The sequence below is a fragment of the Daldinia vernicosa genome (genome assembly GCF_022497035.1).
Source record: "Daldinia vernicosa strain CBS 139.73 unplaced genomic scaffold F5Y00scaffold_2, whole genome shotgun sequence".
NCBI lineage: Eukaryota > Fungi > Ascomycota > Sordariomycetes > Xylariales > Hypoxylaceae > Daldinia > Daldinia vernicosa.
The window spans coordinates 1021473-1048779 of record NW_025953918.1 but is presented as its reverse complement, the minus strand read 5'-3'; the positions used below and the strand labels follow the sequence as shown (position 1 = coordinate 1048779).

The 27307-nt window shown below is 46.2% G+C and overlaps 7 protein-coding genes and 1 non-coding gene across 8 annotated transcripts; 3 read left to right on the top strand and 5 right to left on the bottom strand.

Annotated features, from left to right (window-relative positions):
- Positions 1-1219: 1219 nt before the first annotated feature.
- Positions 1220-2031, bottom strand: F5Y00DRAFT_63470 (uncharacterized protein). Its single transcript, XM_048013935.1, has 2 exons — positions 1426-2031; positions 1220-1350 (listed from the first exon to the last, which is right to left on the bottom strand). Exon 1 carries the CDS (start codon positions 1936-1938, stop codon positions 1465-1467), a length of 474 nt encoding a protein of 157 aa, XP_047869896.1. The 5' UTR covers positions 1939-2031; the 3' UTR covers positions 1220-1350; positions 1426-1464.
- A 1-nt stretch (position 2032) lies between these two features.
- Positions 2033-2704, top strand: F5Y00DRAFT_63477 (uncharacterized protein). The gene is made up of 2 exons (XM_048013936.1): positions 2033-2498; positions 2666-2704. Exon 1 carries the CDS (start codon positions 2098-2100, stop codon positions 2419-2421), a length of 324 nt encoding a protein of 107 aa, XP_047869895.1. The 5' UTR covers positions 2033-2097; the 3' UTR covers positions 2422-2498; positions 2666-2704.
- A 9993-nt stretch (positions 2705-12697) lies between these two features.
- Positions 12698-12794, bottom strand: F5Y00DRAFT_t7. The gene has a single exon. It is a non-coding gene; the product is annotated as a tRNA-Thr (tRNA).
- A 2525-nt stretch (positions 12795-15319) lies between these two features.
- On the bottom strand, positions 15320-16532 carry F5Y00DRAFT_224113 (HSP20-like chaperone). The gene is made up of 2 exons (XM_048005957.1): positions 16013-16532; positions 15320-15861 (listed from the first exon to the last, which is right to left on the bottom strand). The coding sequence occupies exons 1-2, from the start codon at positions 16032-16034 to the stop codon at positions 15461-15463; spliced, it is 423 nt and encodes a 140-aa protein (XP_047869894.1). The 5' UTR covers positions 16035-16532; the 3' UTR covers positions 15320-15460.
- Positions 16533-17054: 522 nt separating this feature from the next.
- On the top strand, positions 17055-18525 carry F5Y00DRAFT_224112 (uncharacterized protein). Its single transcript, XM_048005956.1, has 2 exons — positions 17055-17500; positions 17580-18525. The coding sequence occupies exons 1-2, from the start codon at positions 17453-17455 to the stop codon at positions 18228-18230; spliced, it is 699 nt and encodes a 232-aa protein (XP_047869893.1). The 5' UTR covers positions 17055-17452; the 3' UTR covers positions 18231-18525.
- Positions 18526-18830: 305 nt separating this feature from the next.
- On the bottom strand, positions 18831-20939 carry F5Y00DRAFT_63372 (uncharacterized protein). The gene is made up of 2 exons (XM_048013934.1): positions 19860-20939; positions 18831-19807 (listed from the first exon to the last, which is right to left on the bottom strand). Exons 1-2 carry the CDS (start codon positions 20668-20670, stop codon positions 19170-19172), a joined length of 1449 nt encoding a protein of 482 aa, XP_047869892.1. The 5' UTR covers positions 20671-20939; the 3' UTR covers positions 18831-19169.
- A 265-nt stretch (positions 20940-21204) lies between these two features.
- Positions 21205-22662, bottom strand: F5Y00DRAFT_63342 (iron permease FTR1). Its single transcript, XM_048013933.1, has 4 exons — positions 22345-22662; positions 21828-22273; positions 21577-21775; positions 21205-21524 (listed from the first exon to the last, which is right to left on the bottom strand). The coding sequence occupies exons 1-4, from the start codon at positions 22501-22503 to the stop codon at positions 21255-21257; spliced, it is 1074 nt and encodes a 357-aa protein (XP_047869891.1). The 5' UTR covers positions 22504-22662; the 3' UTR covers positions 21205-21254.
- Positions 22663-24250: 1588 nt separating this feature from the next.
- On the top strand, positions 24251-26982 carry F5Y00DRAFT_63326 (putative ferroxidase). Its single transcript, XM_048013932.1, has 7 exons — positions 24251-24779; positions 24835-25338; positions 25412-25632; positions 25697-26052; positions 26106-26156; positions 26229-26403; positions 26470-26982. Exons 1-7 carry the CDS (start codon positions 24426-24428, stop codon positions 26705-26707), a joined length of 1899 nt encoding a protein of 632 aa, XP_047869890.1. The 5' UTR covers positions 24251-24425; the 3' UTR covers positions 26708-26982.
- The last annotated feature ends 325 nt before the right edge of the window (positions 26983-27307 follow it).

The window sequence follows — 27307 nt, the reverse complement described above, 5'->3', positions numbered from 1 at the left end:
TCCCGCCAGTCCCGCCTGCAAAGATCTTCGACAAACCCTAAGTCTGATAAAGTTATTGGAAATATATGGGAATATATGGGTAGGATCTACGCGCTATTCCTGAAACGCGATCCCGGGTGGCCAGAGTTACTAATTTGGTATCCCTCGCGTTTACGTACATACCTAACTGTCTATCTCCGGATTAGCAAATGTCCCAAGACGGAACAATATCGGAATCGTGAAGAATGTTGCCGGTTCTATTTAGAGACATAGACTATAAGTTACATAAGTGGTAACTAGCTAGGTTAGTTAACTACATAGTGTCTTAAAGGAATTATGTTTCAAGATATTCACTTTTAGTTCAGACACGGACATTAGGTAAAGCTTAGTAGTTATGTAATTGTTTGATTTTAGTAAAATTTGATTTAGTTTAGTAAATTATCACAACTGTCCTCACTGAAGGACTTGTGCACACACACTCTATCTCCTTGTCATTCCAAACACAGGCCTGTTTATGCGCACCGACCAGCCAGCGGCCACAAACCACACAACCCAATTGGCTCCCGACCCGGACTTTTTGTGGGACTTGTAATTTATTCCTTTGGCTCTGTCCAAATCCCGAAAACCCGGGTCCATCCGCATTGACTTCGCCCATCCACAATTCGTCACTGGCCCCTTGTTCATTCCACCAAGCCCATTCAATCAATCCCAACACACGGGTAACAAACCCTCCTAGCTTAGCTTCATCTGAAATTTTTATTTTCTTTCCTCCCGGCCCCTCCCTCCGTCCCCTCTTCCTTCCGCTAGACCGCTACACACCGCCATCGTCGGTAATCTTAGAAAACAAAGAAAACATAGTGTATTTCCAGTAGGTAGTTAACCGAAAACCCGCACCCCTGCTTCGGGAAAAGCCTCTGGGTAATGCGGGTGGGTAAGGTAGGTAAGGTAGATTGAGAGGGTAAAATCCTCCACAATACAACACACAACAACGCACTTGTACAAATTCCTCGTTCCTCAAAAAATGTTGCCGCGAAAGTGTATGCTCTAAGCCGAAAGTGGCTGAGATACATGTGTCTTCCCAGAATCGCCCCAAGTGGCGTCTGGCGGCGGGTAGATGGTCTATATTCCCAAATGATTATAAAGGGGGAGTGATGGGGGTGGTGGTGGCGGCGGCGCTGGAATGGCTATGATTCCTGTGCAAGCCATGGTGGAATAAGTGCACTAGCACTTCATCACCATTATCCGCGTGGCGCGGGACGGAGCAGGTATGTCATCCGTGGCGCTGCGTCACTCGTCTATTGGTGACTTGATCGGGGGTATCTTGGGGGGTATAATCATCATAAATGGTCGTAAATGTTGTAAAGTCATACTCTGCATTGGTGGCGGTTAGCTACTATTCGGATGTGAAGTGTATAGATTATAGGTATGAATGTTGTAGCGACTTACCATTAAAAACGCTGAACTGTCACGAAAGTAAAAGGGTGCTCACTCTCCAGTCTCGGAGATGGCGTCGAGGTGCGCCGACTTGGCAGACTTGGGGCTGCTCTTCTTGGAACTGCCGCCGCTGCTGCGACGTTGGCGCTTGAGTTGCTGCTTCCTCCTCTCCTTCTCGTTGAGAAGGAACTTGATGGCTTCGCGTTGCATAGCCATCTGTTCGCGCTGCATCTGGAGCAGGTCGACCTCGTTAGCGACGACGGGCGAGGTAGGTGTCGTGCTACCCGAGCTGGAGATGCTGTGCGCGTCATCCTCCAGGTCGCAAGGGAAGAGGTCATCGTCGGAGAGGTAAGAGGTTGCTCGCTGCTCGTGTGCCGAGTCGGTAAGAGATGAGCGTCGCGGCCACGAGGGGAACGCGCAGCTAGCGCTGTAGGCGCCGTTGCTGGAGAGGTAGCTGGTAGTAGGGATCTCCATCGGTTGAGTGACCTCGCTCATGGAGCTGTAAGAGCCGTATGGGCTATACATTTCGAATGTGGGTTTTCGTAGCGAAAGATCTTCCTTTCCTTCAAATAAAGCTCGAGTCGGGATCTTCGTGAGTGCGGGTCTTCGTCCCAAAGCTGTTGCGGGTCGATTTCGCGTGTAAGTCAGTGGATGATATCTCGTAGCTGTAGTGGAGAGCTGTAGATGATGATGATGGGATATTATGTATGTATTACTGCTCTATGGCTACTAATAAATAATCTGGGGTATCGAGTAATGGAGACGGGGACATGGGACGTGAGCGCATGGGATGGCCATGAGAACATATATATACTACCGGAGGGTGTGGTGGTGGACATGATTCATCGCCGCACGGAGGCAGCAGGCTTTCTTGACCGTTACAATAATACAAATATACAAATAATAATACAATGCCTATTTTCCAGTTTTCCCCGTCCCTCGCTCCACCCCACGTTGCAACTGATCCTGGCTGACCGCCTGTCATGGATGCGTGAAAGGGGGGGGTGAATGCTTTGGGTGTGGCCCGGGACGCAGGGAATAGGTGTAGGTAGACTACTAAGTCAGCCTAGACCGCCTTAACAGGAGTCAGCTTTGAAACCCCCATCCCATTCCCAATTTCCCAATGGTCGTGCACCGTCTAGACGGGTATCTCACTCGCCGAGCTGTACCCTACCAATCACGTATAGCCAAAACAGTAAACGGAACTGACACCGCCAAAAGAAGAAGGACTAACGTTTTGAGGCGTCTTTAGTTTTGGTTACGCAGTTACGGACGTACTACTATGTAAAAGCAAAGCAGCGCCGCAGCCTGTATACTACCTAGGTATGTATGTACGTATGTAGTATACATTCATCGGTCTGAATGTACAACATTGCTGGCAGCATACTGTTGGGCTTCGCCTTTCTTCTCCGATGCTTCGCTTGCAGACTCCAGTCTCCACACGCTAGAAAGGAAGAAATGAAAACAGTCAAAAATGCCAGGCCGCGGGATTTGCGATGCAGGGCCCCATCAAACAAGGTCCATGGATCCGTGGAATATCTTACCGCGTACTGCAAAGTAGAATGACGATCAGGGTTCAATGAGGTCCACCACGATTTTCTTATCCGACTGCCGCGGCCGGGTCTATCTCCCGCTTCCCAGCGCAGCGAGCATCCTATTTTGGGCTAGTTGTTAGCCCTGTCTTTCCCGTCTTTGCTTGTCTTTGCCTGTGTCCTAGTTACAAGACCCTATTACCGGAGTTCCAGGGTTACAGTATAAGTTTGTAACCCGCTCTGCCCGCTTGCGCTTCTGGAAAAAGCACGGGAAAAAGATGGAGGTGGCGCTGAGAAATGTAGATAGCCGGCAGGTTAATACAGCTAGGTACTACAACGTACGTAGCAAGATGGCATTTCTGGTTGATTACTAGAAAGTAGAGTAATTTACTGCATACACACAACAACTCTAATAACATTAATGACATTAATAACCCTAATACAGCAGGATGTATGAGTAATTCCTTTGCTTCCGACGAAAGAGAGCAACGTGGTAATGGCCCGAAAGTCGCATTTACACTAGTTATTCCTGGACAGTTACGGGGTTACGGGGGGGTTAATTACACGTTGGGAAATCCTACCATAGAATACGCCGAGCCACCACCGTTTGCTTCTGTTTAGGACCTGTTTCGAAGGATCAGTCACATATCTACAACAGTACAGGTTCCTTTGCTATTCTTATTGCTACAACACGCTAATTTCTGTGACGAAGAAGGCGTTTCTATTAGCATCTCTTTGGTTGGCCTTCGGGCAGCCATTCACCTCGGGCATGAGTTAAATGGGGGATATTCCCACGTCCGTCCCCGTTGGCTTGCATTTGCTTCATTTACCTACCCCCCAAGCTATTCAATAATAGCCAACATTTATCCCAATTATTTTATTTTATTTTTTTACTTCATTCCCGCCATTGCGTCGTCCGAGCGCCACTTATTGGGGGAAAAAAGCAGCAAGGGACTAAAGACCCGAGCCAAAATTGGTTTCATTTGATTGCTGCAAGGATAAATGAATGGTAATAGTTTCCCATGTCCGCCCTCCTTTTGTCTCTGGTTGATTCATACCGACAACAATAACAACAACAACTATGACGCTATGACGACAGGGTGGTCGTATATGTACAATACATACATAAATACAGAGTCATAGGTGAGGCCATCTTTCGCAACTGGTTTCCCCTACGCCACGGTGGTCGTCAGCAGCTCTCGGCGGCTTGAGCAATAGTGAGCTGGCTTTAACGGTTAGTTGTCCAACGGGGAAGGGAAAAGGTGAGTTGGCTGACCGCAACACACTTTCGTTGTGCTGGCCAATACCGGCCTTTTTCTCCTGACCGCCTGCCCAAACGACGAATCGTATAGGTGAGATTCTGCGACCAACCTGCTAGATGCCCGCTAGATGATGCGCCGTTGATGTGCTTCGACGTGCCTCGGTGTTTGATTTTGTGCCTAAAAATATGTGCGTAAGAAATCCCAAATCCCCAAATCAAGATCCCGTAATCCAAGACGGGACCGTTTTACGATTCCTCTGATGACTCAGACGCAACCACCACTCCGCATTTTGATGCCGCCTATAGAATTATTTGAAAATGCAAGTGTGTGTGTGCGTAAGTGTGCATGCTATGCTACTAATGTATTAACTACGTATAATGTATTATGTATATCGTATACCTTCGTCAAGGTTGTGTGCGCCCTCACGCGCCTATGTAACACACATTTTATAGCGTCTGGATTCATATCTCATTTCTCATCTCACGATGCTTGCTTACTCTAATCCTTCAAGTAGTATTTTCGGGTTTTGCATGCGCAGAAAGGTGATTACAAACTAGATTGCGCGCTCGGATTACGATCTTGTCAGCTATCATTTTGCGATCATGTTCCCGTTGTTGAGCTTCCCATTTCTATGGTGAAGTCCGGTCGGTACTCGTTGTAGTTGGCGTACGCAATTATACATACTACAACCATGGTTGAAACCATGGTTCTACACTATCAACCTCCCATCAACGGTAAGTGTATACTAGTCGGAACAGCACCTCGATAGGCAGCCAACCAGCCCAACATGCGCAAATACGTAGACAACCTCAAACACGCACACGTACGCATACGCATACACATAGGGTAGCTACTGTAGCTAAGGTGGATTGGATGCGTGTTACCGCTTCGACCTTCAGTAAAGATTTTCCCTACCAGAAGCCAGGTAACAACCACACAAACTATATAATCCGTACAAACAGAACCAATAGCAGAACCAATAGGTTGCTGCAACGATGTTCTAGAAGAAAGCTTGGACCCCTCGGGTCCTCACTGACCGCCTCGTATTGCAGCTGCCGGTACCCATTATGGAAGAGCTTGGAGTCCCTATCATTTTAATCGCTCCTTAGACTCCGAGGAACTAGTCAAGAAAGATCACCAATTAAACCCTACCCTCCCCGGATTTTCCGGGTTTCCCGATAAGTCTAGGCAAGACGGTGGCAAGATTACCGCGACCGAAGCCACCCGCAAAGGGTTTGGGAGGGGTAATAGTATAAGTCTACTATGGGGGAGCCATGGGGAGCCTAGAAGTTTGCTTTAAGAGGGCCGTAGATCATCACCTATTTTCAGATTCCCATATGACTTGACACTTGACACTTGACACTTTGACAAGTCGCAACGGCTTTCGCGTTGTGTCGTGTCGTGTCGACCGCGACGGCGCGATACCGCAATGCCACTCGTGGGAAAAGCTCTTCCCGTGATTTGACCGAGGATAACGAATAAGATGTCTACGAAATACCTCCTAGCTTCCCCTTCAATGGGGCGTGTATATCACGTATATCACCGTCGGCTCGCCCACCAGTAATCGAGTCGCGCCGTGAAATAGCCGAAGCTATTGGCCGTTTTCTGCCATTTCCGCCATTATTGGTGACCAAAACGAGTCATTCGCTACGCTACGACGGTCGGTTTAATGGAAGCACAAAAAGCTAGACACGAGTTGATCTTCAGGAACTTGTCGGAGCCTATCCACTACTAAAGTCCGCACGCACCCGATCGTCCATCACGAAAAAGCCACACAGCCCGGCTGGTTGCCTAGTGTAGGTAGGCACTGCCATTAAGACGTACCGGGAATCACTCATACATAGGTATGTTTGCCATTTGCCATGTGTAGCGTGAACCATGAGGCACATATGAGACCTGGAGGATGCGGCGCGGCGATCAATACATTTGTTCATATTAAGTGGTTACAAGGTGCAACTATGGAAGAAGAGTTCGGTATCTTTCGGGTGATTTCAAAGATTCCAAAGTGCCATCATGTGAACACAGCTCTGCTACGTCAGATATATGAAGTTTTATTCAACTACCTAATGAAGCTCGTTTCTGTTTTTCCTGTTGCAATCAAGCCAAAATGCGGTCTGTCGACTCTGGCGCTGTCAATATGTATTTTCTATTGTATATAACTACACAAATATGAAGGGCACGATACATTAGTGACAGTGATGTACATGATCGACCGATATAATATCTATAATATCCTACCGTAGGAGTTGATTAGATTCTGTACCTACACCATTGGATGATAAGCCCTACGAGCAAACATTAACGTTCCCTCGTCTCCTCAGATCTTCAAACGCTGTCAGGCTATCTCGTGTCTAGAGGATTCCATCTTATTATCCTTGTCCTAGTCAAACATATGTGATTCGTCTTGAGATTCCTTTGAGCCCTAAATAGAGTTATTGTTCCCCTCCATCTCTACATACCTAAGGTACATACAAATGTACGGTTTAGGTAGCTATCTCACCTGAAATCCCCCCCCCACCAAACTGGATTGGTAGATTGGGGGGTTTAAAGATGCGAGGGAGGGTCAACATCGATAACACCCCACGTCGGAGTTTATCGTGTACTATGTAATACCACCCCCTTCTTACGGAGAAGGTGTGCATTCATCTTACCTAAGTCGGTCAGAGATCTCGGAGTGCTAAGTGCATCGAGAAGTCCGGCATTCGGTATCAATAAATATCAATATCATATGTGATTGCGGGAAATGGAGTGGGATTCTCAACCTAATTTCCCTCATCAAAAACAAATCCGATCCTGTAGGCAACACATGCGATTCGAACAGCTGGGACGTCGGTATCAGATGTAACCGAATATGACTTTTGTCTTTCGCATGAGAATGCCGAAGCGGTAGTTAAATGACGACGTCATCTTGTATCGTTTGAGTCCATTCTCGTGTCGCTTGGCATATCCACCAGAAGCATAGAAATCGGTCCTTGCTCCTTGCCGTCGAGGATTCGTCAGTAGCCGTAGTGAAAGAATGAAAAAAATATAAACCGAATCATATAGAACACATATACGAGCCAGACGAGAGAATTTTTTTACCATGTGAACAAGGCATTTAGAGCCGTCTAATTCATGGGATATACTCCGTAGGCCCGATGTCGCGCTACCGAGATTCGCGGAGCGAGCATCCCCAGGTTAGTCCGCTTATGTTATATAAAGCCGCCGACGGGATTACGCCCGCTTAGTTAAGACAATATACAATATACAACATACAATATACGGAGGTAAGATAATATAATAAAGTTAAGTATCCCCGGATTCATCTTCAACAAGTCCCGAGAGGTACGGAAATACATGTAACCGCTTCTCCAATATTATATTGCGATTTTCGATCAATGTACTTGACAATCTGGGGATAAGTCTTGGAGTTCACTCGATACTACTTTCGACACTGCATCGAGCTTGGAGTGCATAAGTATTCGGTATTTTTTACGGTTGTGTTTGCAATGACACAAGTCCGCATAGAAAACAATATGATAAAATGAAAATACTTAAAGTGTTACTGGGTTTCATACTACTTCATTCCGGCACAGCTTAAACAACAACAATCAGTCAGCAAGTTGACGATAATGTAGATGGGTACATGTGGTTTAGGTAGTTTGGGTAGATAGTACCTAATGTACATACCTACCACAAAACGCCCCGGAATGTGTACCGACTAAAGCAGCAATCACATATTCTTTCTCGTCTTATGTATGTATGATTCTGGGATAAGAAATTGTTGCATTTTGATCTAGCGATACATGCAACAAGTATAGCGATCTTAAAACCCCGGGCTCTGTTCTACACACCCTCAACCGCGTAACGATCTACCGCCAAGCATTAGTATAAACTAAGCGCAGCCGAATCACATCTCTATTATAGCTAGGTCTCACTTAAGATATGTGATGAAAAGCTACGGATTGGTCTAAATTCATAAACCCGGACTCTGTAGCGGTTCGACTTGAATCGTATGTTGCACACACAAGACACATTCCAGAATGGGCCATATTCAAAGAAAACCAAAGTATGGCCATGAGAAGCGCCTAACGTATTATTCTCCTATCATTTAACCATGTTGGTTTGCTTGTGACTTTCGAACCGAAGGCTTTTTTCCATTCACACATTTTTCATTCCAACACTCAACTCCCAACACCTTAGGCAGATACTAAAATGTCTTCCGTGCGCACTGCATCTCGGAGTAGAGAGAAAGGGAAAAAACTATACGTCAATGTTGCAGGATTGCAACCTCCCGCAGCAGCCTTCGACGGCATTGAGGCCCAATATTGCAGAAAATGCAGAAAACTTTTTACATAATGTATCCTCGACAACCCTTAATAAGGAGGAAAAGTGTTCGCTGTTCAAAACCCCCCTGTTCCACCGCGCACGGCCGTCGTTGTCGTGGGCGCATCGCGGACTTTCCTGACAGGGTCCGATGCATGCTTAACTGCGGATTTATATATCTACTTCAGACCTAAGGCGGAAAATTCCCAGCTTTGAATGGCCTGCCTGCCCTCGCCCTGCCCTCTTGGCCTTCCTGCTCTGTAGAAGCGCCCTTCCGCTGCAGACGGACGGACGTGTGTGGCCCTTTGGGTCTTTTTATACCCGGCCACAAAAGCTGCAGTCCGATTACAATCTGGACAATGGACAAACGTGGCAAGCCATTCACGGTCGCGATGGCTTCGAACGCTCTCGCTGATTTGCGCGAACTCATGCGGGCATCAAGCGCAAGCGCAATGATGCCTCTTTTTTTCGCCGTCGCAGTCGGCGGCATGCAACGCAACTTACATAGATGAATCACACTCGTCGGACAGCGTCCTCTTGCCGCGTTGCTCGAAGATGGGTATGTAATAGGTAGGCATGTATGTAGGAGGTAGGTAGGTATGTAAGTGAGTACCTACATACAGTAGTAGCAAGCCATTGACCAATTATGCCCGAGAGGGGCATATCACCAAAGACCGAGAGCGGAGTGGCTTCGTGATGTCGCGATAGGTATCGCGGATAGATTAGCAGTGATGAAGTAATGGCAACAGAATGCGCATCCGTCACATCTCGGAAAGGCATTACCCCGGTGACGAGGCGTCGATTCTCACGTTATGATCAACCTAACCGTTAGGTATACCTACCTATTTGCGGTGTCTGTGGCTACGGCCGGGGAACTGGGGAACTGCAAGTAATGGGCTGGAATCGCAACCCCATTAGCCAGGCCCCCGGCGTCTTAACTCCGACATGTGATGTGATGGATGGATGGATGGATGGGTGTAGATGGATGTGACGAATTCTACTAGGCCTAGCACATGACCGTCCTGCCCACTAAACCCCTATGCGGACCGCGGAGCCGCAGAAGAGCTATGTGCTCCACTCGAGCCCGAGTTACTTTCCGTATACGGCTGCTAGGTAAGACTTGGTAGCAGTATTGGACCCTAAGTTCTAAGCTTCTACGAGAGTATTACTATATAGGAACCAGATCACCTCAGGGGATATTACTAGTGAAGGCATGGAGAAGCTTTAGCAAGCTACTTTTCGTTAATACTAGTCTGTGATAGGAGTTCCAGGATTGTTGCGATCGCATAACCCTACTGCAAGTATTGGTGTTAAAGAACTGGCTAACGTGCCAATTACATATATGTCCGGGGTCCGATAAAGATGTTAGCTCTCCCGCTGCTTAATAGCCAGCCATTATACATAGAATATCAAGGATTGGCCCATTTTTCGAGATCGCTTAAACACTGCCGATCATGTTAACTAAGCTTAGATTGCGTGATGAAGATTCAAACTTAAAGGAAACGTTACGCGCTTATATCTGTAGCAAGTTTAAAACATCGTATCATAGCCCTCCCATGCATTTTCGGCATCATGATAAGTAAAGTTATTTGCAGCAGTCTTAGTTTCCTTTTCAGCCTTATACTAGTATATGCGCAGCTATTAATTCAACATTTTCCTTAGACCGTCTCATGAACTTATTATTCTAGCTGTAGGCATCACAATATAAGCTTATTCGGTTAAAGATGTAACAAAGAGAGAGATGCTTGGACCGGTTGGTTTATTGCATCGTCCGATCATACAAGGAAGTATTCACTCTATAGCATTGATTATATTTTAGCGTCCAAATGCTTTTCGGTTTCCAGGTCGAAAATTGCCCTGAACAAGTTATTACTAGATTATATGGAATTTTACCGTAAGCTTGAGTTCATAAAGAATGATCGTCATATATCGGCATTAGGTCTTGATAACTTGTAGTCAATATAATATAATACAACTTACACGGTACAATATGCATTCAAGTTAAGGCTAAGCCTCGCTCTCGAGTCCTTAGCCGGGGCCGCAGTTTGATATTAATATGTCATAAGTTCAAGAAGTTAAGGTAATTACTTCTTATATTAGACAAGGGCACCAATGACTGCCTATATATACGCCGCTAAAGACAAGATCAAGCGGCGTACTAAATAACATCTATGAGATAATCTAGAATAGGTAAGTGGTTTTCTTGGTGGACATATATATACATTATATACACTAGAACCCGTAGCTTAGGTTTAATGTTTATTAAGGAACCAAAATGCTATTTTCATGCCTTCTAGGTCCGCCTCGTGATAGGCGAGGCGAAAATGGGGAATCAACCAATGTCCCGGTTACACCTGAGGCTTCAGGATGGACCGCAAGGACAAGCTGGTTACGTATGCGAGTGATAGTCCTCTGCCAACGTTCGAGCTTTACGTTGACCAAGGCAAGCGCACAATGGCCATCTTGATATCTGCCATGTTTGCTAACCTTCATATAGCCAACCGTCCTTTGACTGCTGGCTAGCTGGTGCCACGATGAACGACTTTCCTAATGACGCAGAATGCGTAATAATCATCGAACTTGATTGGCACTTATGATTTCAAACCGTAAAGAGTGCCCCTAAGGTAGCGACTCTATTCTTCTAATTCGAGTTCTGGATGTTGGGAAGAAGCCAGACGCAAGGGTACAGCTTGCATCGACTTGGCCTAGACGAACAGGTAAATACGTCTAATCGTCTGCTGCATGGTATTATGCTATGGGGAAGCATCCGCCTCAGCCATCACGTCAGAGTGCCCCTCTTGAGACGTTACCAGTTACTCTTAGAGATGCTATATCTATGGCCCGGTTTTTCGGTTTCTGGCACCTGTGGACGGAGGAACTCCATACCACTAGTCCTGGTGGCTGGGAAGCGATCCACGCCACTATCTTCCTGAGGTGCCCTTTAGAGACGACAGCGGAGGCTCTGAGTTGGCGCGCCTTGGGGTACGCCTAGATGGTCTTGCCATGCCGCCTTCCTGATCATGGGAAGAGACCAGATCCGTCTGCACTGTCGCACTTTTCTACGATCGGGGGGAAGTATTCTGGCCTAGGGGCCAATTCTTTCGCTCCTCTCTTAAGGGATAATGCCTTAGAATATCGTAGAGAATGATAATTGGCGAAGATTCTTCTCATGATATAATTTAATCCGTATCTCTTCTCTAACCCGAGTCACTCACTCTAATAAAAAGACTGTAGACCCCCTATCCTATTTACGGCTATCTTACTTACGAGAGGTCTGTCTGTTTCTTTGAGCTCTTGGATAATGAGTGTGTCCAGAGAACGTTATCTAGGTCCTTTCTTGCCCACTATTTGTCCTTGGAGTCTTACCGAGGGTACGGACCCGAAGCTGTCTCGTTGCGTAGTACTTGTACACCGTAATCCCGTCAACAGCAGAGGTCAAAACGGGACAGATTCGGCCAGTAATATTAACCACAACCGCGATTCTGTAAGGATGGGTATATTCCTAATGCATCCTTGTTGAAGTTGCCTCATAACGTGGATAAGAAGGCTTAGGCTTATATAGACTGGCGCAGCCATTCCTTAGACTGTTCGCTTTCCGATCAATTTATTAAGACGTTTTACGTTTAATTCTTGTCCTTAGTTAAGAGTAATAGCGAGGCTATGACCATTAGACCGGGAGGTGAGCTCTTATGATTGCTCCCTATGTAGAATCATATAATGCTAATTTAAGTTTTTAAAATATTCCGAGAAATACACTGGACACATAGATTTAAGTACGTTAGAGGTATCTATATATACGTACCTCCTGAAATATTAGTCTCGTAGAATTTAAAGACCTTGCTAATTTATAACACTACCAACTACATCACTTGGAATAGTCAATCAAGCATTACCAGTATTTACTAGTAATAGGTAATCTTTCCTAAACTCGAAACCACGATAACCTGACATAACAATTATCGTAACTGAGGTTATAACCAACTCAACTTCTAAACCTCAATCTTTCCCCCGATGTTTAATTGGCTCCTTTAGCGCCGGTGGAGACCACCTGTGTAACCTAAACCTCCGTAGGGCAAGCGAACTTGAGGCTATCTCGTTTATTTCTCGTATAAATCCCACAAAAAAAAAAATCCACCCACGCGAAAGCCGTTAAAAAAAAAACTCCCCAAAAGAGAAAAAAACAAATGCCCACTACTGGAGTCGAACCAGTCATCTCCTCATAGCTTCCTTATTAGTATTCAGAGAATACTAGTGAGGCGCATTACCGCTGTGCCAAGCGGGCTTATGTGGATTGGTGAAAATTGGTTGCTAAAGTCCACCTATGTACGTACCCTTTACGAATTGGACATCGTGGCATGAGTAAATTATGGTGTTGACGATTTGATATAGGTGCGAAATATTGTCAAGATGGCTTTTTTAGAACCTTAGGTCGTTTTCTATAACAACTATTTACTACATCGCACAATATTTCTGATCCTTTATACTCTATCTCCTTCTTTTTTTTTTTTTTTTTTATTTTTTTTTTTTTTACTACTATTCTCTTCTTAAGTTAGTAGCTCATATTCTCTCGTATGCTTGTCTTATACATATCAGCAGAGAGTCGGAATTTTCTTTAGTTTCGGTGTCGATCTTGTTTCTTCACGAGGCTCTTCTATGGGGTGGATAAGTCTATCAAGCATCCATTACACGTCTCGACTCTATGCTGTGATTACCTAGGTAGTCTCCCCATATCCTCCTATAAGTGTACTTTACAGTTGGAAAATATCGTACCAATCGCATCCCTGCCTTTATACTCGCCTCGTATAGTTTGTTTGCTGAGTATTATACACCAAAATTAGTTTTATGCCATCACCCCGTCTACAATGCGTAATTAATAGATACCGTAAACAGTCCATAGGCTCCTTCAAGCTATCAGACCTTGTTCCCCTTCCTTTAGCCGTTTGGAGAGACACGAAACTGCGCTAGAGCGCGACATTAAACACAAATAACTTCCTAGGGGGGAGCGCCAACAGACAGCCTGATATATTCCCAGTTTTTGCTTGATAGCACGACTGCCCCTGGTTGAGTTCCCTGTACAGCTCGCATACTACCGCATGGTACAAGTATACTTCAAGACCTTCTTGACCCATTTTGGTTTTGGCCTTGGCCGAAGAGGTCGATAGTTGGTGTGTGATAGGGCTCTTCGGGGGGCCACGCAGTAAGAAATGCACCGTTCTTCGAGGCCTTGGCCGCATCTGCTGCGGTCCAGGACGACTGGTTGTTCTGTGCCCGTGATTGTGAATACTGGACAGGCGCAGACTTGGCCAAGTTGAGCCGCGAACGTGTGGACTTCTTCATTGAGTTAGACATTACGGCAGATGCTATTGACTGTAATTTGGGGTTCGTTTTATTCGAGCTGGTTTACCAGAGACCGCCAACGAAATTCCGCGGGAAGAACGTAGGCTATTTAGAAGGTTGAAGTAGGAATGCTTCGGGGCCTTGTACGGACCGTCTATACGATATATCTATGGCGTGGAACTTATAAAATTTTGTCTTCATTGGCTTGTATGTACTAGAAAGAAGAGAAGGGATGCCAGAATTCTCTACGCGAACCTCTGCTGCTTTTTATACAAAAGTACGGACACTATAGAGAAAGATACACACCTTCCGTCGTGTGGCATACATATCCGCAGAACGGATACCCAAGGGACTGGGTCCTCTGTTCTACAGCACCGAGTCACGAAAAACTGCCCATTTAGAGTAACGGGTACATACTATGATAAGTCTGACAGGTCTTAACATCGAGAACTAAATGGGGTGTCGGAACTTGTAGTCAAAGTGAAATAGCCGACCTTCTAAGTCAAACCCGCTACATAGGCGTAGGACAGAATCTCGCATATTGACAAGTGCTCTTGAATTGGGCGATCGACGTGAGAGGTAGTCTGAAATAGAAATGGCGGGAATCAAGGAAATGGACATCGGAGAGAGACATATACGCGTAAATATTGAACTCGGGTCTGCCAACCGTGTCATGAGACATCTCGTCCGGAGCTGAGGCGAAAGATTGACAACGGGCATTAACGTCACACTAACCAGAGACTTACAGGTTCGGGGATTCGTTCGTAACCAATCATGCAGTGTATGGGGAATTGCGGCTGCCCAGCTTGCCGAAATTTAAGACACTTGCTGCACATAAGCAGTTCTTCGTGGCCCGTAGATAGACCGTGTAGGACGACATAGATTGTGTAGCCAGGATACATAAGGTCAATATATGGGATATATGGGGATTGACACCAATCTTCAACGTGATCCTTGCTGTCCGCCGAGCTCGTATGAATCCCGGAATGTCTAGCAAAATATTCTTAATTACTTCATAAAATTTTAATCGGAATCCAGCGTTAAGTACTAGGTAACCTAACCTCCTAGCTTGCCAATAGCTCGCCGGCTCCCGAAACATATCTGAATCGCATTAACACTTGCTAGTTCTCTCTATCGCCTCGGCCATATTCTCGGGTCCAAGCAGGACGAGTGGATTTTGCACAAGGCACCCGGAAGGGTTTGCTTTAGAGCCTGCAGAAACGTGTTTATGCAGCAGCCTTGGTCACGTCTTTCTCGTCCTTGGCCTCCTCCTCACCCTCGAGAGCCGGCATATCATCGTCAGACTCATCCTCCTCCTCATCGCCGCCGGGCATACCACCGGCAGCGCCGAGCTTCGAGAAATCGATACCGCTAAAGTCACCGCCAGCACCACCTAGTGCAAACGTGTTAGCTTAATCATAGTTGATAGATGTTAATCTTCCTAAAAGTTACGTACCCATACCGCCCATACCGCCCATACCTGGCATGCCTCCTATAAATAAATGTTAGTCACGAGAATTTATATGGGTGAGGATTCATCTGTATATGAATAGATTTTAAGGGGGAGTATATGTTTACAGAGGGGGTTAGACCGTGTGGATTATAAATAGTTTACGTACCCATGCCGCCAAATTGTGAGAAATCTTCTTCCGGAGCCTCGTTTTGCTCGTCCTCATCGACCCACTTGTCGAAGTCGGTCTTCAAGTACTGGACTTTCTTAGAGTCCTTGAGAAGACGCGGCCAGTATTCGTCATTGAGCTCCTTCTTGCGCAGCTTAAGCTCAACATTGCGAGCGGTATGGTGGACCTGGCTCTCGGCAGGGTCGATCTCAGCGTAGAATTCAAGATCTAGGTGGTACGTTCGCTTCAGGGTCTCGGAGTGACCGGTGAAGGTTAGGGTTGTAGGCTGAAGATCAAGCTTCAGGTTCTCCTTGGGGACATCGGGAACTGAAATGGTAAGATAGATGAAGTTCTTCTCAGGTTCCGCGTTGGAAGAGCGTTGAGCCCATAGTACTACACAGAGAGTGGTGGTTAGCTTGTGTATGCTTTGATGGATGGAATATCCATGTATGAGACGTAGACATCGGCCCAGTTACATGGTACGCCGCCCAGTCCATTGGCACGAAGCTAGACATGGAGGTGCTGATTCAGGTAGTGGACTTACCTTCGGGAGTGACCTGCGCCATCTTGATTATAGGGTATCTGGATTTGTTGGTGGGGGTGACGGTATATGACGTCGGTAAAGTATGAAGGTGTAAAAAGGTCGTGGGTGAAAAGTAAATTCTTAAGTTGGGATCGCAAATGCAACGTTGGTTTAATCGTCTACCTCTTGTTGGAATTGGTGGGAAGAGGGTTTAAGAAATAAAAAAAATATGAGGCTGTTGTAGAGGAAAGCTTAATGATGCACCCCTCCGATGAACATCGAACCCGCACGAAAGCGGCGGAAGCAGCAGGGCTAGATTTGGATTTGCACGGGGGGTAGCTGCCTAGGCTTCGCCGGTAATTCGCACTGTAAGAGGTAGCCTAATTGGGCATAGACTTCGCGGTAGCGTTTGTATTGTACAATATCTTCGTATCTTAACTTAGGTAGTTAAACTTATCATAAAAGCCACTTACTTAATTGCTATATTAGATATTAGGTAGGTACTTGTATGTAGACTGGTCAATCGGTTCGTAAAACTGGTGGCGGCCTTTCCTTTTATATAGCTACACTACGGCCCTTATCGTACCTTATCGTATCTAGGAGACGTGGATTACACATTCAATATATACCTATTCAATACATACCTATTCAATACATGCCTATTCAATACAGCTCTATTCAATACAGCTCTATTCAATACATCCCTATGACCGTATCTGCTTCCTTTTTTAAGGAGTGTAGTATCGAAAGAGAATCATCAGACCCCGAGATGACTGCATGAAAGCAGAGAAATTCCAGAAGCCTCGCCTACGTACCCAGGTCCCAAAGTCCTGGATTCATCCGCATAAATAATATTGGAGTTGCATTCTTCGATACAGTCTTCTATGTAAAGAATACAAAGACTCAAGTATAGCAAGACAACCTTTGCGGATCATTAAGGATACTGTACATACGACATACGTGTATTTACTTAGGTACGGATGCAAAACAAGATTTCTGATGGCAAGATTAAATTGAATAATATGATAAATGATATCTCTCTTTAGTTAATAAATGTAGCATCTGTGAATCTGTAGCAAGTGACAGCTTTACGTAAGCATTCACTCGCTAAGACCCCTTGTCACTGACACTGTGTTGGATAACCGTCTGGTGTAAGTTAGCACTTTAGCGGGGTTAAGCTGTTCCTGAATTCCCCCCGTCCTTTCCCTGTCAGCCAGGACCAACGTCATTTAGATCGCGTTAAGCTGCATAACACACAACCATCTACGTATCAATCAGTCCCACTACTCTCCTTACCTAAGGTACCTTTCTTCAGCCTCCCCCGGACTGCTTTGCCAGATCCCATCTGAGGTCCCCCGGTAGGTACCGCCTTGTCGATTTTAATCTAGACCTTTCAATTCAGACAACCTCTACGACAACCTCTACGACAACCTCTACGACAACCCACCCCCCTCCCCCAAGATGGAGAGTCTCAAAGCACTCTTCGTTAAACCAGACCCCAACGCCCAGGTGAGCAACTCCCCATCCTTCTCTCGATGGAGATTTAGCTTGGTGGCGTTTTCAACTTACACCACTCGTCTGAAAATAGATGCGAAAATGCAATGCCTTAATACGATCCAACATCCGTAAGCTCGATCGAGACATCAACCAAGTCAAGCAAGTCGAGATCAAGACCAAGAACCTCATCATCCAAGCGGACCGACGATCCCAACGGAACCCACAACAAGCAAAGCAGGCGCAACGAGAAGTGCGCGACTTCGCGAAAGAGCTGATCCGGGCGCGGCGCACATCCGCGAGGCTAGTGACATCCAAGGCGCAGCTGAACAGCGTGCAGATGCAAGTGAACGAGGCGTTCGCGGTGCGCAAGATCGAGGGCAGCATCCGGGCCAGCGTAGGCGTCATGAAGGACGTCAACAGCCTAGTTCGGCTACCGCAACTGGCAGGAACCATGCGCGAGCTATCCCTCGAACTCATGAAGGCCGGCGTCATCGAGGAGATGGTCGGTGAGAATCTACCGGTGGACGATATGCTAGAGGACGAAGAGGAGGAAGCCGAGGGCGAAGTTGATAAAGTGCTGGGAGAGATCCTCAAGGGCCGTATGGAGAAGGCGGGCGAGACACCCAGTGTACCGCTGCCATCTCACCCCCAAGAACAGCCTGTCCAGCTGGAGGAAGAAGAAGAGGACCCGGAGGCTATGATGGACCAGATGAGGAACAGACTGGAAGCTCTCAGGAGCTAGAGTTTGGCATTTTTGTTTTTTGCATCCATCCTTGGGAAGTTGTTTAGACACGTTATGTATTGGCGTTGCGGCGTATCATTCCTGGGTGATGACTGTTCACCTTCAATGTTTGGTTGGGTAGGGTACATATTCCGTGTTTAGTTATCAGTTCAAAGAAGACGGCCAAGAAATGCCGTGTATATACCTAGAGATTACAACATTATTTCTGGTTCGATGCTTATCCCAGACTAGGTGCCTAATGCATTAGTCAATGTTTAGAGCATTTATATATCTCATTTGCCCTAACAACAGATCCATACATGAACTATTTTATAAGGCAGTCTCTTATCTCCTATACAGCTAAAGCCCCTATACTGCCAAGGTACTGAATAACTGAACACATCATCTATAACTTTGCTTGCGAATAGTTCACGAACTCATATCGCCTCCGCTTTGGAAGCTTGGAGTTTTCCAGAGGCCCCTATTCAATATTACAGAACATCACGGAGACTACTTATCTAACAACAGCAATAACATCCGTCTAAGAACAATCTGACCTATGGCCCATTGGCCCTCGTCTTTTATATAAACACTGGTACTCACGGGTTATTCTCATCATATGCGTCTTTGTTTTATTTATCATTACCTTACAGCTATGAGAATTTATGGGATTACAGCGCTCAATACTATCCTGGTAATTCGATTTAACCTAGGTATGAAACAAGAACCAAATCGAAATTAATGGCTAGAAGCAGGTCAAGAAGAGGCATAGGAGCATACCTGTTAGATCTGTTCCAGTTCCTACGTGATTTAGAGTAACCGGTACAGTATCCAAGCTCTTCTCTCCATATGTATACCTGCAAATAGAGGCCCTCGAATTTATAGCAGCTCTTCATCTTTCCATTTCAAATTCCTGGAAGGAATCCTCCTATCCCGCTATATATGGCACACCCCCACTGCTTACCTCAAACTCCATCTCGGAGTAGTAGACGGGAGATCATCGTGGACCTGGTCCTCCGCCGTCCAATCCCAGCTCGGCGCCGTAAACACGTCTTTAGCAAACTTATCCGCGCCTAATGCGTTTTCGAAACGCAACCGCTGGTCTCCCGCTAGTGACCTCGTAAACCGGAACGGCGCTATCTCCGGTTTGTCCTTGCCCTCGGTATCAGGCGGCATCCAAGCGACTGCCTGACGGTTGCTCTTCCAAGTGTTTCTGGTTATGGGGACGGAGTTCGCCGACAGCAGGCCCAGTATGAAATCCAGGATGGGCAGGATACGCGTACGCATCCCGCAGTTGGTGTGGTTCTTGTCGATTTGATAGCTGGGGCACTGCCGCAGAGTGGCGATTACGGTGTCGATTTGCAATAGGGAGGTATCCGCGATGGAATCTAGAGACGCTGGTGAGAAGTCGACGAGGAACATGAGATTTTTATTCGTTAAGAACTTGAATATCTCGCCTAGCTGGTATGAGTCGCAAGCCGCACTCGAATCATAGCCAAGCTTGCACTGCCGCGTGCGCGACGCGTAGAGAGTAATAAAGTGCCGCTGGACGGAGGCTATTGTATTTAGGATGCATTGGCGGCGGTATTGCAACTCTTCTAGTTCAGGGGTTAATACGTATGGAAATGCCATGAGAATGCATAAACTTACGCTCAAGGCCATCCTGCAAGTACCACCATGTAGCATCTGAAGACTCGTCATCTTGAGCAAACGAACTCCACCGACAAGAACCATTCATGATAATCTCCTTTGTGGCTGCTTGAAACCTAGCAGGTTGATTCAATAGCCACGACACCAGTATCTTTTGGCGTAGAACATCCTCGCTACTACGGCTCATGATTGTCGGCTCGTCTCTATTAATTTTACGGTTCGTCACGGGCCATTTGAACCTCATGCCGGCAACGAGGAACTTCGAGACCGCGGATGCACAGTCAAAGCGATCAGCCAAGACAGCTAATGTGGTTACGAATAACATGGTAAACTTCGTGACTATTTCCTTGCCATGAAGGATCCGCAGAAGATCGCCAAATGCGCCTTCGCGATGCGCGTATTGAGTTGCTTGGTCGTCATCCCGGATTTTGATCCAGGGAAGTTCCTTAGCTTCGGCAGCTTCAGGTTTGATATTCTTTACTGAGAGCGCGGCAAAGGTGTTTGATATATCCTTTGCCTCTTTAAAGCGACTATCAGTGAGAAGCCTCTCAAAATACTTAGACTGAGCCTTGAGCGCTTTGAGGTTTACACGGAAACCTAAGCGAGCTTGCTTCTTCGGTACAGGTTGTGAGTCCCGACTTAGTAGTTTGGATTGAGCGGCTCGTGCGGTTCGAATAGTATCTTTAGAATTCTCGAAAGTAACATCCAAAATCAAATCTCCATCCTCGACAATGTTGACGATTTCAGGGAGCTTTTCGGTGGGATTGGGGTCTGACGTGTTGCCGTCTATAGCGCTGCCCGAGTCGTCCATCTGGCTTGTCTTCCGTGTGAGGCAGTACCCTAAAGATACAAAGGTCCGAGGTGGTCATCAGTTCTAGGGCTCGTCGAAAAATCCAACCTTCCAAAAATGATCAAGTGGCTAATATTTGCCTTGCATAAGGCTTTAAGAGTATCAAATTCAAGTATATTTCTTAAGTATTAAAATAGTTATCGTAGACCTTGACTTTGACTACCTATCTAATAAGTACTTGAGTAGGTAGTTGAAAATACATAATGATCTTGGCATAAGATATGGGGAGCGGGACCGCGGGAGTGACGTTCACGCCACTAAATCCTGATCTGATATGTTAGGCATCTATAGCTTGGCAAGTGTGGAGACGCTAAATCTATTTCATAATCCGTATATTTTATTTATTTACTTGGTACACTTTTTGCTTCATTATTCACCTTCAATATTATGTAAATTACCCTCCATATATATACGTAGTAAAACGAACCGTTTCCTCGAGTTCTAATAACTTGGATAGAGCGTTATATAACGCCATACTCCATCCTACACCAACTTGGAACTCGATATGTGAAGCAGCAAGAATAGCGCGACTCCTATAGGTATCTCTAGTTGGCCGGCTTGTTAGGCACAGTCTTCGTCTCTTCATCGGACCTCTCAGCTTGAACGACCGGAGCAGCTGGGTTCACCTTGGGTTTCATAAAGGGCAGATGTCCTTTAACTTCGCGGTATCTCATAACGCCAAATGAGATCATAACAGCAATCCAATAGACGTTATAAGAGATGACTGAGCCATATGTTGCTGAGTTGGTCCATCCAAGTATGGCGTTAAATATTCCCCAGCCTCCTTCGCCGCCGTTCAGCTCAGGACTGCAACACTATACGATAAAATTAGCGATTGGAGAAGAGGACATGGAAGTAATTACATACGTTTACGTGCCAGACGCTCTTGTCAATGTCATAAGAGCCCGGTCCGTCTCCCAGTTCAGCCGCATCGCCACCGATAATGTTGTTCCATTGCTGGTTTTCAAAATACCATACGGAACGCGAGAAAAGACCGGCGCCCACCAGATATAACAGGCAGGTAGAAGCTATTAGGAAGTATTGTAATTTTGTTCCCGCTCCTCCCCTAATGCAAGTTAGTGGAATGCAAACCCATGCTATCATATACTAGAACTCACTTGTATAGGATGTATCCTACGATAAAACCAGCGATCAGCCCGACGACTACGGGAAGCGGAACCGCAGTTGCTGGCGCAGAGAAAGACACTCCAGCTACGAAGACAATGGCTTCGATGCCTTCTCTTAAGACAGTGATAAAGGGAAGGACGAACATGGCGTACTTCTCGGCGAAGCGCTTCAGCCAACCATTCCGCTTGCCGCCCGTGACTACCGGGGCTTCGAGAGCTTTGGCTAGCTTGACACGCCACTTCTCTTGCATTTTACCAACGCGAAGGAGGGCCACGCCCACGATGCTGATGATTATGGACGCAACAAGGGCGAACGCTCCTTCATAATTGTACTCGTTCAGTGCCCAGCTATCCTTACCCAGGGTATAAAATGCGCCAATCAGTCCGCCGGCAACGACGAGGCAGAGAAAGAAGCCGAGTCCAACTCCAACCCATACCTATAGTCTATGGTTACTCTTTCTATACTCAATGTTGAAATACTAGGTAGTTAAAGGCGCCCGTGTCTTACCTGCTTGACGAGTGTCTTGTACACTTTTACGTCTCGATTGGGGCCATCGAGGGTCTGCTTAAGGAAAGCTAGCAAGACAGAGACGATGATGACCGTTTCAAGAGTCTCTCGGAAAACGACAAGAAACACCGGGACGGCAAATACAGTATCCGCTGCCATTGCGAAGGAGAAGCCGGCGAGGGGATGCTTCCGGTTTCCTCGAGTACGAACTATTAGAATTTGGGAAGAGTGGTCCTTTGTGTATGTTTAGAAAATAGCGAATTATCTGTTGATCTGATAAATGGAATCAGATAATCTGGAGTGGGGTACAGGACCAAAGAGTGATTGGGTCTGGTCACTAGGTACGTATGATTGATGCTTGAGGGATGTGGGAGACAGGTTGTTTGCTTGGACGATAAAACGCCGGTTACGGCTAGACGAGGGTGGTTTTGAACATCTGATGGGGAGACAATTCGTTCAGCTCTGCTAGTATTCTGTGTTAGCTGAGAGGGGATTCAGCCAGTAGTCCTGTTAGGATCCTCGCGTGGCCGTTGAAAAATCGACCGTTGGGTAAAAGTTGGCACGGAGCAAAGCAGTGCGTAGAGGGTCGAACCCGATCAGCCACTAAGATGGTTCGATAAATGAGAAAAATCGAACGCCGGATCACAGCACCCTTGCAAACTACATAGATATCAGGAAGGTAACCTGGCCGCTCTTGTAGCCAGCCGTCCATCCAGCCATCCCACCAGTATCTGGAGGAGTGTAGGGTTCACAGCTTCACTAATAAGTACCTAATTAATGAGTATTACAGACAGGGTCTAGGCATGAAGGACCCGTTGTCTTGCAGCGGTACGAAAAACAGAGATCCTTGCTTGGCGGTTCAAGCTTTGCCAATACGTCCGGTCCGGCTACAACCCTAGCTGCTTCTGACACCGATCCTTTGCGGGGACTAAAGACAAGCAGCTTGATAATGAGAGGTTTGCTTTCCTCATTACACTAGACCTCACTTTAGAATTCGACCGAGTCTATATCTACGATAGGTAGTCTGTATTTATGTGGTTTTTCGTTTAATCCTTTCCCGTTCAAGTTATTTAGTACTCCCATTTTCACTGCTAATTGGTCATTGTTCGGGACTAGCGAGGTACAATACGTGAAAAAGGACCCCACGCCATTATTACATAGTACCGATCCCTAACTGGCTAAGAAATCTTATCAGATCATCGTACTGCAGCTTGTAGCAGTGGTGTGTGTGTGGGTACGGGTAGGGGTAACCCTTTTTGTTGTCACCTACCGAGAAAAATTATAATCTGTATGTTTTCTTTTAACAAACACATCCTAGACCTTGTCATTGGTCAACATTTTTATTAAGTACCTAAACCAACCGACTTCCCCCCTCCCTCCTCTGCAAAAATATTTCTATATTTCTATAGAAACACGAATATAACAATGGCTGTCTACCCAAGATCTGATAGTCCTTCCTAGAATTGGTCCGGATTCTAAAAGCATCAGTATTTTTATATACGTAGTAGTATGTGCACTAGCCGTAGCGTTATACGATGGCGTTGTTCAGAAGCTTGGTGAAATCAGGCCGTTTTCTTTTAGGGTATGTTGTTGGTCTGGAGCGGTCCGAATTCCTCGACTCTCCTCCCTGCCGCTTTAATCCTCATGATGCATCAGGTCAATAAAAAAGCGCGAGCTCTTGACATGGGTCCAATACCACCGTGCGTCCTTGCAGTTACATTCACCGATTGATAAGATAATCTATTAATTCCTCTCTGCCCCCTTGGCTAAACGGTCGCTTTCGGTAAGACTTGCTCCTGACCCATGTAAGTCGGATACTGGTACTGTATACACAGCATCTATCATCTATCTCCCACTTGGCCCAAGTCCTTGGGTAAAATAGTTTCAAATATTCCAGATTCTTCAGTTCATGTGCTAGCCCATGTGCTATCGAGGGACGTCTCTACTCTATCGAGTACCACGGGACTCCAATTTACCTGATTACCTACGCCTAGGTATTCCGCTTCCAAACTCCTAATTTCATTCCTACTCTACGGTTTTTCTCTCTAGTTAATATCACCCGCCAGACGGGATTCTTCATCATGCCCTCACTATTCAGACGCCTCGTCTCGATTGTAGCTTTAGTTGCTACTCTTCCAAGTCTCTCGAGCGCCGCTACCGTTACCTATGACTTTAGGATAGGCTGGGTCACGTCGAATCCCGATGGAGCGTTTGACAGACCAACCATCGGAATTAACGGCCAATGGCCTATTCCTCCCATTGTCGCTGATATTGGCGATAATATCGTAATTAACGTCTTAAATATGCTTGGAAACCAGTCGACTTCTCTTCATTTTCATGGCTTGTTCATGAACGGCACAACTCATATGGACGGCCCATCTCAAGTCTCACAGTGTTCAATTGCGCCGGGCTCGAGTTTCACCTACAATTTCACCGTAAAGATCCGCAACAAAAGATTTATATCGCTTATGGAACTAATATCACATACAGATTAACCAACCTGGCACATATTGGTACCATTCTCATCACAATGGACAATATCCTGATGGGCTAAGAGGACCTCTCATCGTTCACGACCCGAAATCTCCCTTTCTTGACACCTATTACAAGCAAGAAAACGAGAGGATTTTGACTGTCTCAGATTGGTATCATGATCAGATAACAGATCTACTTCCAGGGTTCATCAGCAAGGGTAATCCTACGGGAGCTGAGCCTGTTCCCCAGGCCGCCTTATTCAATGATACGCAGAACTTGAAGGTTCCGGTCCAGCCCGGAACAACTTATCTCTTCCGCGTCGTAAACATGGGGGCCTTCGCAGGCCAGTATATCTGGTTCGAAGGCCATAACATGACCATCATTGAGGTCGATGGTGTCTACCATCAGCCGGCTGAGGCCGATATGATCTACCTGTCTGCTGCTCAGCGCTGTAGCTTTTTGGTAACGACCAAGAACGACACGACAGCCAACTATGCATTTGTGGCGAGCATGGATACCGTACGTGGGCTATTCTTGAACTGAGTAATTTGCCATTCTTGGCTTACTAACTTATTCGTTACCCCTATTCTAGACTTTGTTCGATACACTGCCAGATGACTTGAATTATAATGTCACTGGATGGCTAGTATACGATGAAGCCAAGCCATTGCCGGAGCCTGCACTGGTTGATGAATTGAACAACTTTGACGATATGACCCTGCTCCCATACGATAACCAAACACTGCTTGTAAAGCCAGACAAGGAGATCCAGCTCGACGTAATCATGGACAACTTAGGAGACGGTGCGAACTAGTAAGTCCCCCGTTTATGCATCACCCCCCCTTGATGCTGATGCTGACTCCTTTTCTCCTAATAGCGCCTTCTTCAATAATATTACATACAAATCACCCAAAGTACCTACCCTCTACACAGCTCTATCTGCTGGAGAACTGGCGACGAATCCTACCGTCTACGGCTCTTTTACACACTCTTTCGTCCTCGAGAAGGGCGACATAGTGCAGATCGTGGTGAACAATCTGGACACAGGACGCCACCCTTTCCATCTCCACGGGCACCACTTCCAAGCTGTCTACCGGTCCGAGGAAGACGCCGGAACCTTTGAGGATTCTGATGTTACAGAAGCCGACTTTGCTGCCACGCCTATGCGCCGTGATACCTTGGTGCTATTCCCCACCGGTTTCATTGTCCTTAGATTCCGGGCTGATAACCCAGGTGAGTGTTACTTAACCCTAGAATTCTCATGTCACATGCTTATGGATACTTAGGTGTTTGGCTATTCCATTGCCATATTGAGTGGCACGTTGCATCCGGCCTTGGTAAGTATTTCCCCCAGACACGAATTCCAGCCCCTATTTCTAAGAAGTAGAGGCTAACATTATACACTATAGTCGCAACCTTTGTCGAGGCGCCCCTCGATTTACAAAAGACGATCACGATCCCAAAAGACCACCTGGACGCGTGCGCCGCCGGGAATGTTCCTACGGCTGGCAATGCTGCCGGAAATACAGCAAACTTCCTCGACTTAACAGGGGAGCCTCGGTCTCCCGACCCTTTACCAGATGGGTAAGACAGAACATGCCATTTTACCACCATCTCACCTATTTCTCACTATGCTAACCTACCTTACAGATTCACCACACGCGGCAAGGTAGCGCTAGCATTCAGCTGCCTCTGCGGTATTCTCGGTGTCATAGTAGTTGTTCTATACGGCCTCGCACCGGACGCGGCTGCTCCCGAATGGGTCGAACAACGTGCCGCAGAGGCACAGGTCCCCGAATCAGCGGTGCGTTTGTCGGGAGGCACAGGGGCGGAGCCTGAACTTGTTACCGTTACGGCTGTATCTGGGAGTGGGAATACTAAGGCGTGATAAAAGACTTACAGGACTATGAATAATTTATCGAGGATGTATATGTCTAATATGTAGGTGTAGGATACGTGAGTTAGAAGTTCGGGGGGGATATATCATGTCATGAAGACGGATATTTAAATTCGGTCTAATATTTATTGCCGTGCTGTGCATGTGAGCGATACTCAATACCTAAGGTAATTTTGCGATATGGTTTACTTCGAGACTATACACCCTCCTCTTTCACTTTACAGGCTTAGCATTATCGTTTATATCGAAGCAATTATCTACTAAAAGCCTCCTTTTTTTTTCCATGAACCAACATACATAAACTATGCCAAACGTACGCCATAGTTTCGATGCATTCCACTAATTATCTTATGTAGGCCGTAGAATTTCAGAGTGTAAGTATATATATAGACGCGGATTACTACACGGATAAGTACAGATATACTGGGCCTCTTCAACGACTCATAGGGTTTCTTACAGATATGTCGTTTTGATTTCCAGTAGCAGCTACTAGTTATAGATACGTGAAGACCGAGATACTGATGGTAGTTATCTAAATATACCAGTCATCTACTCTCATAGAATATCCTGTTTCGTATTATGCTAGGTTTG